General features: G+C 36.6%; 2 protein-coding genes across 2 annotated transcripts; both read right to left on the minus strand.

Annotated features, from left to right (window-relative positions):
- Nucleotides 1–7,503: 7,503 nt before the first annotated feature.
- LOC104906855 (factor Xa inhibitor BuXI) lies at nucleotides 7,504–8,103 on the minus strand. The gene has a single exon (XM_010695683.2). The coding sequence runs from the start codon at nucleotides 8,101–8,103 to the stop codon at nucleotides 7,504–7,506; it is 600 nt and encodes a 199-aa protein (XP_010693985.2).
- Nucleotides 8,104–10,162: 2,059 nt separating this feature from the next.
- Nucleotides 10,163–12,391, minus strand: LOC125495676 (uncharacterized). Its single transcript, XM_048640463.1, has 4 exons — nucleotides 12,063–12,391; nucleotides 11,513–12,002; nucleotides 11,032–11,375; nucleotides 10,163–10,496 (listed from the first exon to the last, which is right to left on the minus strand). Exons 1-4 carry the CDS (start codon nucleotides 12,389–12,391, stop codon nucleotides 10,163–10,165), a joined length of 1,497 nt encoding a protein of 498 aa, XP_048496420.1.
- Nucleotides 12,392–14,251: the final 1,860 nt, after the last annotated feature.

Raw genomic sequence — 14,251 nt, forward strand, 5'->3', positions numbered from 1 at the left:
CCTAAAAATTTGGATGAGTTGATTAAGCAAGTCAGTCTAGCATTTGTAAACTTTGCTCCCAATCTCATTAGGTACACGTGGATTCATTTACCACATTAATGGTAGAAGCTCTCATGGTCAAGGGAGGGAACAATTACAAGAATCCAGGCTAGCTAGGTTAGAAAGGTTGGGGTTACTAAAGGAGAATGTTGAGTTGAACAAGAAGACATTGACGAGGATATTGCATATCTTAATATATTGACAACTGATATTTCAGAAGCAATAGAGGAAGACATAGAAGTTGTTGTAGATTAAGTGAAGCATTAAGATGATTCCCCCGTTTAACCACTTTTGATGAAGGTTAAGTTAAATTGTGTAAGCCCCTTTTTGTTCACTTACCTAGACTTTAAGCCTCCAAGTTAAACATTCCTTTTTGTCAGGTTAACTGTAGTGGTTAGAAGGTCCTTTTTGTAGTTATGTGATGGTAGTCACTAGTTACACTTATTTTGTTGATCTTAATTGTAAATATTGAACTTTAATGGAAGGTATCTTATGTCTATGTTTGTCGATTGTTATTGGGACTCAATGGTTGGAAAATAATGTGTTGTTATAATCCTATTGAATCCATGCTTAATGTTTTCATAAGTCTCATCATTTCATAACCTTAGGTCCATTAGGTTTAGGGATTTTCACAAAGACGTTTATGATGTTTGTTACCTCAATGTTCACAACAAGGACTAATGTCAATGGTGAAGCACCAGCATATGTCCATTCTTGCAAACGGAGAAATTCAAACATCATAACTAATTGTGTTGAGTCCCTTCATCATTTGGACATTAGGACATACATGAATCAAACCAACAAAAGGACAGGGACACCAAAGTGCAAAACGTCTCCCTATGGTTATTGAGGTTGTATTCTTACACGCGCACACACACATACACAATATCATCGAACAATGACTTCTTCAACTTAAAGGATAGGGACTCATACATAGGGGGCACATACATGAAAATATGCAAAAGTAACAGCAAGAAATCAAACCCCAACAATAACATATGACTAACATATTCAATCCACCAATCTAACCCAGCCGTGACAACAACAATCAATAATAATCCAACATCCAACAAATTCTATCCTCTAATCCATCACAACTAAAAATCCAACATCCACATGAAAATTCAACATCATCACAAATAAATATCCAACAGCAACAAATATGTATCCAACACCATCACAAATAATAATCCAACAGCCACTCAAATTATTCCAACATCATAACAGATAATAATCCAACAGCCACACAAATTATTCCAACATCATAACAAAAAATAATCCAACAGCAACAACCAGCCATCCAACAGCAAGAACAAAAAAAGCCAACAACAACCCAAATGAATCTAACATTCAACAAAATTCATCCTTCAATCTAATCCAACAGCCACAACAAAATTTATCATCCGAGACCAACAAAATGCATAATTATAGAGCAATATAAACATAATCCCACATACAAATCATATTGAATGCGACCCATCATACACGCCCACATTTACATAATTACCACAGCAACTCAACACATGAATACCCACATGAAAATATCACAAACAACAATTTACAAAAAAAAAAAACGAACAAAAACAACAAAAAAGTAGGATGAATGTTACAGATCAACCTTAAACTTATCTAGGTTCCTGAGGCAAAGTAAATCAGATAGTCTCTAATTTGTTGGGGGACTCATCATTAGATGACAGTATATAAATAGGATTATGATCTCTATAACCAGAATCATAAACCACGGAATTAGATTTAGCCATAGATCCTTAAATTTGAATGGTGGAATCGTTACTTGATTCCAAAATTTTTACCCTTTCCTTGTCCTTAACCGTGAAGAAGTTTCAACAATTTTCACCCCCAACGCCTCTAGTTTTGTGCAAGTATGAAGACTTAAAAAATCAAGTAGGCATCGATTTTAGGGACTCAAGTTTCGCTTTCTTGCCTTTTCCTCTAAATCTACACTCCCTAAACTCAAATTTTAACTGACCAACCACAGGCAAAGCACATTCCACTCAAACTTCTTTGCCTCATTGATGCTGTCAATCGCAACCCTAAAGCCGCAACCACTTCGGAACTCAACCGCTCTGCAGCCTCGCCACTTTCGTACATACGAGTGAAGTGCGTCCAATGCGATGCTTTAAAAAGTTGAACACACAGATTCAGGAGATTTTTCCTATTGGGATCTTTTTCCATTGCTAGTACTGTTCTAAGGGGCTCAAGGTTCACAGTGTTCAGCGAAGAATTATGTGAAACAACAACAGTGTGAGATGGAGAGGAGAAGGAGAGAAAGAATTCGCCGATTGAGGGATAAGAAAAGAGACTAGGGTTTGACATTTTCGGGAAATCTAGGGTAGGTTAAAGGGGGGAATATTTTAAGGTTCTGATATGGGAAGTTGGGGGAAATTATTGCAGATCTTAAATGGGGGGTGGGGGTAGTTGAAGGTTGCGGCTTGATTTTCGATTTTGGGAGGAGATGGATAAATTAGTTGTGTAATTATGGTGGGAATCATTAAGTGGTAATGATAATTTAGGATTTTTTAGTAATGGCATTGTTGTAAATATGTTGAATTTTTTTTACTAAAATTAGTAAGTTTTAAATGTTGCATTTTTTGTGATACGGTCCAAATGACAAATGTTGCATTTTTCCTTATTACGGAGGAAGTACATTGTTTTTGGATTTGGTGACTGGTTGTTTGTGGTGGCGCGAGCTATGGATGAGGAATGATGAACACACATTATATCCCGTGATATAGAGTTGTCAAGTCAGTTACTCGAGTTGGGTTAAGGTTGGGTCATCTTAGGTTTCAGGTCATGTTCGGTCAGGTCGTATCAGGTCAATAAATCAAACAGGTCAGATGCAGGTTCAGAACGATCGTAGTTCAGGCAGGTCTGTCTCGGTTTATTTCTTATTTTAGGTTTGGTCGGGTTCGACACGGTCAATTTCGGGACAGGTCATCTTTCATGATCATGTGGTGTCGGATCAGGTTTATTGCAGGTTTGTAGTGGGTGCTTTCAGGTTCAGGTCATGCGTAGGTCGGATGCTTATCAGGTCAGGACAATAACGGTTTAGGTTGGGTACGAGTCGGCTTCAGGTTCGTAGTTATCGGGTTGTACCATAATTGGTTTCAGTTCACTTTCAGGTCGCTTTGAGGACGGAACAGGCCATGAATTTTGTGTGGCGCTGCTTAAAATTTGTATCATTATTTAAGATTTCATTCAAAATCAATGCTTGAATAGTTCATCTAGTTATATGCCTTTTTATAGTAGTGTTAGTTTATTGAATTATATTTACTATGTGGTGAAGTCAATGACATGTAGCAGGTCGGGTAAAATTGGGTAAAATGTAACAACAATTCGGGTAAAATTAGGTAACATGTAGCAACAAGTTGGGTAAATTAGGTAACATGTAGCAACAAGTTAGGTAAATTGTGTAACATGTACCAACAAGTTGGGTTAAAATTGGGTAACATGTAGCAACAAGTTGGGTAAAATAATGTACTGGGTCGCAACAGGTCTAGTAAAATCATGTATCGGGTCGCAACAGGTCGGGTTAATAACAAGTTACGTCGAGTTATAATTAGTTTCAGGTCCTAATCAGGTCAGGTGTCGAATCGAATTCAGATCGTTGTCAGGTCGAATCATTTCAGTTATCGATCTTTTTTGGGCAGGTATCAGTTCAGGTTCAGCTCATAGAGTATCGGGTCAAGAGTAGGTATCAGTTATTATCAGGTCGGGTACAGGTCAAGTTGTAGGTGACTTGTTTTGTCAAAATTTCAAATGCAAGTCAGTTACATATCGTTATAGATTCATGTCGGGTTATCAAATCAGGTCATTTTTTGACAGCTCTACCGTGATATATATAATGAGTTACACGCGCTTTACCAAAGATACAATAGTTGTAAAGTTAAGTGATGTCCTGCGTTATATAATAAGATAAGATGATATATTATTTAGGGGTTAACAGTATTTTTTTTTTAAAGAATTTAGGGGTTAACCCTTTATCTTAAGTTGAAGTTGTAGTTTGGTGTTTTGCTTTTAGGACACCAGACTTTTGACAAACATTTTTTCTATATATAGTTTCATTTAAGATTGAGGAAATAGATTTGGATTTTGTTTACGAAAAGAGAGTTATGGTTTGGTGCCTTGGTGGTAATTTGATTATACCATTACATACAAGGTTAAGGGTTTAAAACCTTTAAACATATTTTTGTTGATAGTGAAAACATAAACATCATATTAAATGATACATGGCAGGTTCCAATTGTGCCTCACATGTTAATAAAGGTTATAGACGTCTTGTATACTTTGTTCATTGCATAAGGATCTCTTAAATAATATAACAAGATGCCAAAACTACAATGAGAGAGACTAGATCTAAGAGTGTCGAATTGTCGATTATTGATATAACTAGTACTCCCTCCGTCTCATAATATAGTGTTCACTTCTCATTTTTCACAAGAATTAAGAAAAATGGAAAGAGTTTTAGGATTTCACAAAAATATATATTTAAGTAAATGTTTATTGGGTATTTTTGTCTTGGAATTTTTTTTTTCTTCTTTTTCCTTTAAAATAAAATGGAAGAGCAATAAATATACCTTGGAATGGTGTAAAACAATAAATAGGGGCACATATTTTAAAAGAAAGTAGGGGTATTTTGGAAAGTTTTATGTAGAAATGAAGGATAATTTAGTCCAAACAAATTGATAAAAAAGAAATAGGCACAACATTTTGGGACACCCAAAGAGGAATGCAAGCACTATATTGTGGGACGGAGGGAGTAATATATTAAGAAATAGTTCGACTTATCGAGCTTTATAATCTAGCCAGGATTACTCTAAGATAATATTGTGATTAACTATGACATAACTGAAGGATTTTGTCCTTGATCAAGTGTAATAAACTAAATAATATTAGGATAAATTCTGGAGATAATATATTCACTAATATTAGGTGATCACAATGTTTTGCTAGAAGTTAATTGTGATTTGTTGGACTAATGTGGTTGGGCCAACTACTAGTATTATCGAGTCCTATGAGGTCATACAAGTAATGACACTTGGATATTACCCAAATCCATTTGTGAAATAGGTTGGACGGTTTTATGGTGGGTGGAAAGGCATGTAACTTATGAGTTTATTAATCTCATAATATATGACATTATGAAGCCAATAATACCTCATGAATTCTCACTTGTAACCTCTCTATATACTAGTATTATGAGTTACATAGTGAGTATCTTTTACATCATCTTCTAGTGAGAAAAATCAGATTTTTCTCTTAGTTTTCCTCACACCCATTTTCGGCTTTCACCTCTAAAAGTAAGAGAGTGTTTTTCTCTCTTCCGTACTGGCATACGTGGTGATCCAAGTGTTGTTCGTGGACCAATACTAGAGGAACGACGCTTGACGTTCTAAAAGGATCTCCACTAAAAGATTGTGATGGGCAAAGGAATTCACATATCAAGAGGTATATTTCTATACTAATGTTTGATTCATACTAGTTTATGCAATGATCTTGGGATAGATGTTCAAGTATATGATACTTGGTTTTTCCGCATTATGCATGTAAGTTCCTACAATAACCTATTTAGCTAAAGTATAAATTATTCAACATTAGAATCACATGGTACTTTGAACTACAAAGATAAATATGTCGATTAGCTAGATAACAATGTTTAAATAATAAATAATAATACAAGAATAATTATTAATGTTTTTTGGGAAACAGTGATAATCAACCAAATAATATGTACTTCATCCGTTTCGTTTCCAGTGCAACAATAAATATTTTATATCTCACAATAATATCCATTTGTCGCATTTAAAACGAAACGAAGAAGTACAAATTATCGTGATTATAAATATTTACGGGTGGTCAGGTTTTTGAAAGGCTTGCAGGGTCAAGGCCTCTTACTATGTGCCGACAAGTTCTCTCTCTTCAAGGTTGGTGTGATACCGATTGGGCAGCTTATCCTGTAACTCGTCGTTCTTTGACATGTGGGATTGTTTTCTTGGGTCATTCTCCTATTTCTTGAAAGCTAAGAAGCAATAAATTGTTTCTCGTTATTCTGCGGAAGCTGAATATCGATCTATGGATGTCATTACTCGTGAATTGAATTGGTTGATGGGTTTGTTTCTTAGTTTAGGTGTTCATAATGGAATGGTTTTTCATGAGCGCACAAAATATATTATAGTTGATTGTCATTTTATTTGTGATGCTATTATTGATGGTCTAATTGAGCCTTCCTATGTCTCTACGAAAGCTCAATTAGCTGATATCTTCACTAAAGCCCTAGGCAAGACACAATTTGATTTTCTTTGGTCCAAGTTGGCCTTTTTTTTTTTATCTTACACATGCTCCAACTTGAGGGAGGGTGTAGAGATGTGTATTATAAGAAGTTGCCTAAAGATAGAGTTGTATCTTTGTTAGGTTTCCTAATATGTGTCATATATATTGTGAGATGAATCAATGAGAACTCAAGCTTTCAACCCTGATTCTATATTCTACACAATTTACTTTCTCAAGATTTCTCATGAAGATGTGAATAATTTTTGAATGTTGTACATGATTATTAAATATTGGTTTTTATGATCAATAAATATTAGGTTTTTCTAGGATACTTAAATATTAGTTGGATAGAAGCTATACTTCTCTATTTTGTTTTAAGTGCAATAATTTGACTTTTTAATTTGCCCTATTCATTCACCTCATCATTTTGATAGTATTTTGTTTACAAATATATAGAAAATAGAATAATCACATGAAATATTATTGGATTTTTTCAATGAATATTGGCATAATATCCACTTTTAATAACTTTCACATAATTAGAAATATTAGTGATCAAAGTTGTACGTTTTAAAACGTGAAACTCAAAGTGTTCTACTTATTTCTTAATAGAGTAAATATTAAGTTGTTAGCTTTGATACATAGATTTCATAATTTCACTAAAAATGAGTTTTGTTTGAGCTCAATTATCTAGGAAAAGTCTTCAATGACTATAAATGGTATCTGATTGAAGTGTATACTTGTTGGACGCTAAAATTATAAATCCTATTACTAAGATTATCTAAGATTAGTATCTTCAAAATTTCACGTACAATCACTGCAAATTGTAAATAAAATGATATAATTCTTCCGTAATAATAAAATATTCAATTGTTGCATTTTTTCTATTACGGAGGAAGTATTTATTTTGTTTTACTAATTTATTCCATACTAAATGTCATTAGATATCTTAAACAATTGAATCATATTGCTCTAACGTAACTCAACAACCACTTATTAACTTTCAAGAGGTACAAAGAGTCACGCAATATGATAGAAATTAAATATACCCCTCCATACACACCAGTCACAACAAGAAGAGGGATATATCCTCCGATCATTTAACGGAAGGATTTATTCATCGTCAATGCATGAAATATAAAGTCCATCACAACTCGCAAGTCTAGACTCTAGAGACTAGACCATGGATAGAACATCAAAAGCTTTCCTGAAGACAATAGGAAGAGGAATATCATTAGTGATTCCCAGAAGCCCATCTTTCTCAAAGAAACCAACATCTCTTGCTTCACCAGATCCGGCTTTATTACTTATTTTATACACATTATTATCCCCAATCTGCTCAATACTGAAAGTCTCAGTCGGATTAAAGGGAATGCCACTACCACCTGTTGCGACGTATGACTGGCCCGTTGTTCCATCGGGAATCACCTGCCACCCTAATGGCTGCATACAAATGTTGGGAATGTCGTTGAAGACTATGCTGATTGGCAAAGAGGATGTGATGATTGCTATTCTGGCAGGGGAAGCGATAGTGACGGGGATGCCAGGAGACGTTTCATCGTTTTCTCGGGTTATATAGAGTGGGCAAGGTGAGTAACCGGATTTCGATTTTAAAGTGAGGCCGCCCCCAAAGCCTATGCTCTGTGGGAGGATGTAGTATTGTCCACCATTCCTTAGTGCATCGCCATCTGTATCTAGGATAATGGCTGTGGCAATACAAAATGCAGAGAAAATTAGGATGAGAGTGGTGGTTGATTTCAGGAAAATGGAAGCCATGGATGTTTTAGTTTGCTGGGTGTATTAGCTGTTTGAGCCTTAAGGGATGTTGGGGTTGAGAGTTAGTGGATGAAGAAGGGTAGTATTTATAGAAGGATTAAATGGTTAGTTTGGACTTTAATTTGGAGATGCATGCAAGTGCAGCAAATAATACATATAATAATAAGCATGCACTAGTCACTAACTCACTATAGATGCACTTTGCCCCTTTTCATTTTCACTTGATCGATTAGTTTGTAGTCATCGTGAGATTTAATTCTATATTTGTTTATATTATCTCCACTCTTCAGCATCAATATATACTTATTAGTTCCGTACATCCACTATATATACTTACTCGAAGATTGATTAAATGGTTGTCATCTCTTTTATTTTTGAATTTTCATTGGTTCTTTAGGAACAAATTTAAAATTATTTTTATATCACTTGTCCCATCATTTATTACATACATATAATTAATATCATATTCTAATGTGTCTAAGAGCACGGTTGACAACTCTAGGGGTTACTCAAACATTTTTCATTCTTCCTCCATTTCAAAATAAATGAAATACTTATTTCAAAAATCACTCACATATCTCACTTATTTCAAAATGGAGAAAGTGTATTAGTTTGGATGGTTAACCATGACCCGGAATAAGTCGTTTGATCGATACTCAACTAATTATTTTAATTATAGTTAGTTATAGCATAATTCTTTCATCTCTTTTTAGATGCTATAAATTGACAATGGATGACATTTTGGAGATTCGGGGCAAAGTATTAATCTAGGGCCCCAACAAATAACTTTGACTATTGAAATTTTTAAATTTGTTGTTTAATGACTATTTTTTTTCTTTCACCCCTATTTAGGGAAATAAAGGCACATTGTAAAACGAGATCATTTTACAATGACATCTTATAATATTTTTCTTAGAATTTTTTTTAATGTTAATTTCCAAATAACTATTTGAACTCAAAGATTAAGCCAAGACAACATCCTTATAGACTAATGGAAAATATAAGAGTCTAGATCAATTTTTTTTTTTTTGGTAATTAAGAAGTAACATTAACCAAGCAGACAATACACCTAAAGGAGGAGCCAAGCAGCCACCCCCACAAACCAAAACTGGACAGGCCCAGTTACTTACAATTCTTCAATCCACTTCCTATCCACATCTTTAACTTTTCTTCCTATAAGCTGTATAACTCTATTTTTTACAATGAATTTGATGTGTTTAACAGTGGTATCAATAGAGTTAACTACTTTCTCCCAGTAAGCTGTGTTCCTAGTACACTAGATCATATAAACAGTAGCTGCTACAGCAGCTATACTCACCTGTCTTCTGAACCTCGAGCCTTTATATATATCTACTACGAAACCACCTGCAGGCCTGCAGTAAGTTCCTTGTATTCTATCCAATTCCTAGCCAATCTGCAATCTTCATTATGCACCTGACACTAAACTCACAACCAAAGAATAAGTGTGGAATGTCTTCAACATGCTGAGCACAGATTTGACAGCTATCATTGTCACTTATGTTCATCTTCTTCAGTCTAGCATTGATTTTAAGTCTATCCTTCACATCCATCCACATTATGAATCTATGTTTAGGGATGGTCAATCTATTCCAAACACAATAGCTCCATTGCTGGTGTTTTGTGGATGCATGAGCTTCATTGTAATACTTTTTTATGCTAGAAGAATTACAGCTTAACCATTGACTTCCCATCAGTTACCATTTAACACATTTTTTACTCTGCATATGTGTTTCCAGGCCCAACTAGCTGTAGCTGGAGCTTCATATGTGTCCCAAGGGGACTCCTTAATATATATGCAGCTCACCCATTTAACCCTAGAGGTTATCTTTCTTTTGCGCCACACACGAAGCCAGTTTACTCACTGCCACCATGTTCCATAATTGAATATCTCAGAAGCCTAACCCTCCTGCATTTTTTGCTTTACATATATCCTCCCAACTTACAGCACCTGGCTTACTATCATTATATGAGCCAGTCCACCGGAAGCATCTACAGATGTTGTTGATATCATTTAAACACTTTGAGGGAGAATGAATATTTACCCCCAATAGACATGGGTGCTCATTAGAACACTATTAAACAATTGGCTTCGAGCAGCAAAAGACAAGTTCCTAGAACTCCAAGCACGAATTCTCCCCACCATTTTATTCACCAGCTCATGACAATCTCTATGCTTCATTTTAAGGGAGGAAATTGTTACCCCCAGGTATTTGAAAGGCAGAACACCAGGAGAAAACCCACTAACATCAGTTACCCTTTGTATATCAGTTTCATGCACCTTAGCATAATAAACTTCATACTTGTTTTTATTCACCTCTAACCCAGATGCATTAAAGAACATCTGGACACCTTGAAGTAGAGTATAGATTGACCTAAAATCACCATGACAGAATAACAATAGGTCATCAGCAAAGCTCAAATGGGTCAGCTTTAGTTTTTTTGAACATACTATGGAATTTGAATCCCTGTTGCTCACTAACAAAACAGAGGATTCTATCCAAGTAATCCATACACAGGGAAAAAATGAGTGGAGACATAGGGTTTCCTTGTCTCTAGCCCCTCCGAGCCTTAAAAAAAGCATACAAGGATTCATTAATCATGCTGGAAAACATGGGAGTTGTAATGCACATCATGATTTTATCAACAAATTCACAAGGAAACCCTACTCTAGTGAGCATTTGTTTGATAAAATCCCAACTAATCGTATCATATGCCTTCTTTAGGTCCAATTTCATCATGCAGCTAGCCCTAGTAATCTTCCTTTTATAGAGCTTGACTAGGTCTTGGCATATGAGTACATTATGGATAATGCTTCTTCCTGCTACAAAAGCTCCCTGGCTAACTGAGACCACCTCAGGCAGAATCATATTGAGTCATTCACTAATCAACTTAGTGATGCATTTGTACAAGATTGTGCAACAAGCTATAGGTCGTAATTCTGATACATTCTCATGGCATTTAACCTTTGGATCCATGGTTAGAGTCGTCACATTTATGACCTTAAGGAGTTGCACTGTCCTAAAGAATTCTAGGATAGCTTCTGTAGTGTCATCACCAACAACCTCCCAACAATGCTTGAAATATTTACTATTAAAACCATCTTCTCCAAGGGCCTTCTCATCAGGGATGCTAAATATTACCCTTCGCACATCCTCTCTTGTAAATTCACGGTTAAGGATTTGTAAATGATCTTCGGTAAGCTTTTTCCCTTTTCTAGGAGTGTTGGGAGCACTTGCGGGCTCTGTTCCTTGCTAGTAAACAAGTTCTTGTAAAAATCCAAAAACGCCATCTCAACATCCTTCTTGTTATTCACCCATGTACCATCCAATCTATTGATGGCATGAACTTTGTTTTAGGCTCTTCTATGCTTGATTGCTTGATAAAAGACCATTGAATTCTCATCACCACAACACAACCAGGTAAGTTGGGCTTGCTGTTGTAGCAAAGCATGTTGATTCTTCTTAGCCCAATTCAAGTCACTTTGGGCCTCCTTCTCCTTCTCACCATATTCAATATCCTCAGGGAATCTGTGTAGCAAGCTCTGAGCTACCTGTAACTCAGCCTTAGCTTTAATCACGACTGCTTCCACATCACCAAACCCCTCTTTATTCAACAATCTCAAGGCTTCTTTGACCCTTTTGAGCTTTACACAAACTCTATACATAGCACAACCATGTACAGAGGTATCCCAAGCTTGTCTCACAGTTGTCACAAGGGATTGATGGTTGCACCACATATTGTGGAACCTAAATGGTCTCTTCTGGCTTTCCTCCGGGTATGCACACAACAGTACTGCTGTATGATCATAATTGCCCTCTAGCAAAAAAGAAGCTTCAGCTAATTCAAACTTATCAAGCCAATCTTGAGTGGCCACCACTCTATCAATTATTGAAAACAATCTGGCATTGCCATCCTATTTATTGTTCCATATGAAATGCCTGCCCGAGGCCTTCACATCCACTAAATTGCAGAACATCAGGCATTCTCTCATAGGAGCCACCTCTGAGATCCTAACAGTAGAACCAATTCTGTCTTCCACCTCACTAATGGCATCAAAATCCCCCATTAGAACCCAAGGAGCCCTCCTATGCATAGCAATGTTTCTCATCCCACTCCACAACTCATTCCTACTACTTGGATCATTTAACCCATATACAAAAGTACAACCAAACCCATCACTACTTCTAGGCTTGACAAAACAGTGAATGAACTGGCTACTCACTTGCACAATATCAACAGTAAATGCTATTGGGCACCAACCTATCATTATTCTACCATTTGCATGGCAGCTATTATTGTGGGTGAAACACCATCCTGACATAGATTAAGATATACTACACCTAGTTTTGGAGTTTTGACCCTAGTTTCTAAGAGACTAAACAGCTTTACATTATGAAAGGCAATGAACTTCCTTACATCCTGCTGCTTTGCCTTGCTGTTTAAGCCTCTTACGTTCTAGGCCAAAATGTTATCCATTTGGGTGAGGGAGGGTCACCCCCCCGCCCTTCTTCAAGTGATCCACCTGGCACATTTCCTTCCTGGTCTCCTCCATCAACCACCTCTGCCAATCCCCTAGATTGCCTTCCACCATTCTCCCCACCTTTCCCAACTTCTTCATAACCCACTTCCTTCCCACTATCATCCAGTAGCACTTGGAATGTATTATGCACAGCAATTACATCTTGCACATTACTTATTATCTTGGCCCGGTTGCCCACAACAGTGAACCCCTCATGATCTTGTTGAAATTGTTTCTTCGGCACCCACATTGTCCTCCCTTGTTGCTTCCTGCAGTGTACTTCTTCATGCCCAAAACCAGAGCATCTCCCACACTGGACTGGTCTCCATTCATACTCCACAATCTGATCAACTATCACACCATGTTCATTACAGAACCTTATTGTATCAGGGAGTTCCTTCTTACGGCCCACCTCCACCATTACTCTAGCAAAATTTAATCGCTCCTTACTCTTAGTGGCTACATCCATTTTAAACATCCTACCCACTTGCCCTACAATTTTCGGCAAGCTTCTATCACCCTAATATTTGAAAGCAAGGCTAGGTAATTTAATTCAAATAGGCACCACTGCAATATTTGTTTTATCAATCTCCATATCAGGCTCCCACATTTTAGTTATCAGCAAAAAGTGGAATCCCTCCTGGTTCGCCTTCAAACAGGCTTCTAATGTTGTAAATCGAACAATAAAAATACCAATCCCCATTCCAGCAATTTTGTCTATTCCATGTTTACCCCCACACTCGTTCGAAATACTCCTCCATTACTGAGAATGGTGGGTTGGCCCCAAGCACATAGCACACAATAGCAGAGGACCAATATTCCACCTCCTCCTGAATATTAAACGAAACAATTGTTACAACATTAATAGGTTGATTTGGCCTTACCGGGTGATGACTTCCACTATCGGCGCTCTCCATACACTCTGCCCATGCCAAACGTGGTGCACTAGCCTGCTTCGAGCCAGATTGAATAACATTCAGCCAATCAGAAAGCACTGCTTTTTCGATCGAATGTAGAATCTTATCTTCCATAGTTACTGGCGATTTCACTATCGTCACTTCTTCAAGATCAACCTCTTCATTTATTTCACGATCCTGAATCGGACATAGTATCCTCAAAGCCTCAATTCCAGTTACTTCATCAACTGATTTTGTTTTCCGCACCAGCGATGATGACGGCCCCTTGGACTTCCCCTTTCCATTTTGAACACTTTTCTTCGCTCCACGCCCTCTTGCCATGCCGTTGGCACCGCCTAAGACAAACGCCTTAAACGCGCGCCAAAAGCGTTTAGAAAGAGAGAAAAGGGTTTAGAGTTTAGATTAATTTTGTATAAATAAATAATTTGACAAAACTAAGAATTTTAATTATCAATTTACGAACAGGAAATAATCAAAGCATCACATCCTAAAGAATTATCCAACTAGCTTTTAGTGGTAACAACAGAAATCTAAAGTCAATTATATCCTACTCGCCAAACTTTTTACAGCGCATTCAACTAACAAACCACACACAAAGGCAATAATATAACAACAAAGAAGTAATCAAGGATTAAAAAAAGAATTCCCCTATAAAATAGGATTAAAAAGAATAGCGAGATAAATTATGAAG

Source organism: Beta vulgaris, chromosome 3 (assembly GCF_026745355.1).
Source record: "Beta vulgaris subsp. vulgaris cultivar EL10 chromosome 3, EL10.2, whole genome shotgun sequence".
In the NCBI taxonomy this organism is placed as follows: domain Eukaryota; kingdom Viridiplantae; phylum Streptophyta; class Magnoliopsida; order Caryophyllales; family Amaranthaceae; genus Beta; species Beta vulgaris.

What these genes read in the sequence shown, in the direction of transcription:
- LOC104906855 (XM_010695683.2), bottom strand. Translation starts at nt 8,103, where the DNA reads ATGGCTTCCATTTTCCTGAAATCAACCACCACTCTCATCCTAATTTTC.
- LOC125495676 (XM_048640463.1), bottom strand. Translation starts at nt 12,391, where the DNA reads ATGATAGGTTGGTGCCCAATAGCATTTACTGTTGATATTGTGCAAGTG. An exon ending in GATGTGAAGGCCTCGGGCAG is followed by an intron (nt 12,003 to 12,062) that starts GCATTTCATATG and finishes AATAATTGATAG; the next exon opens with AGTGGTGGCCACTCAAGATT. An exon ending in ATAGCTTGTTGCACAATCTT is followed by an intron (nt 10,497 to 11,031) that starts GTACAAATGCAT and finishes TGGTGATTTTAG; the next exon opens with GTCAATCTATACTCTACTTC.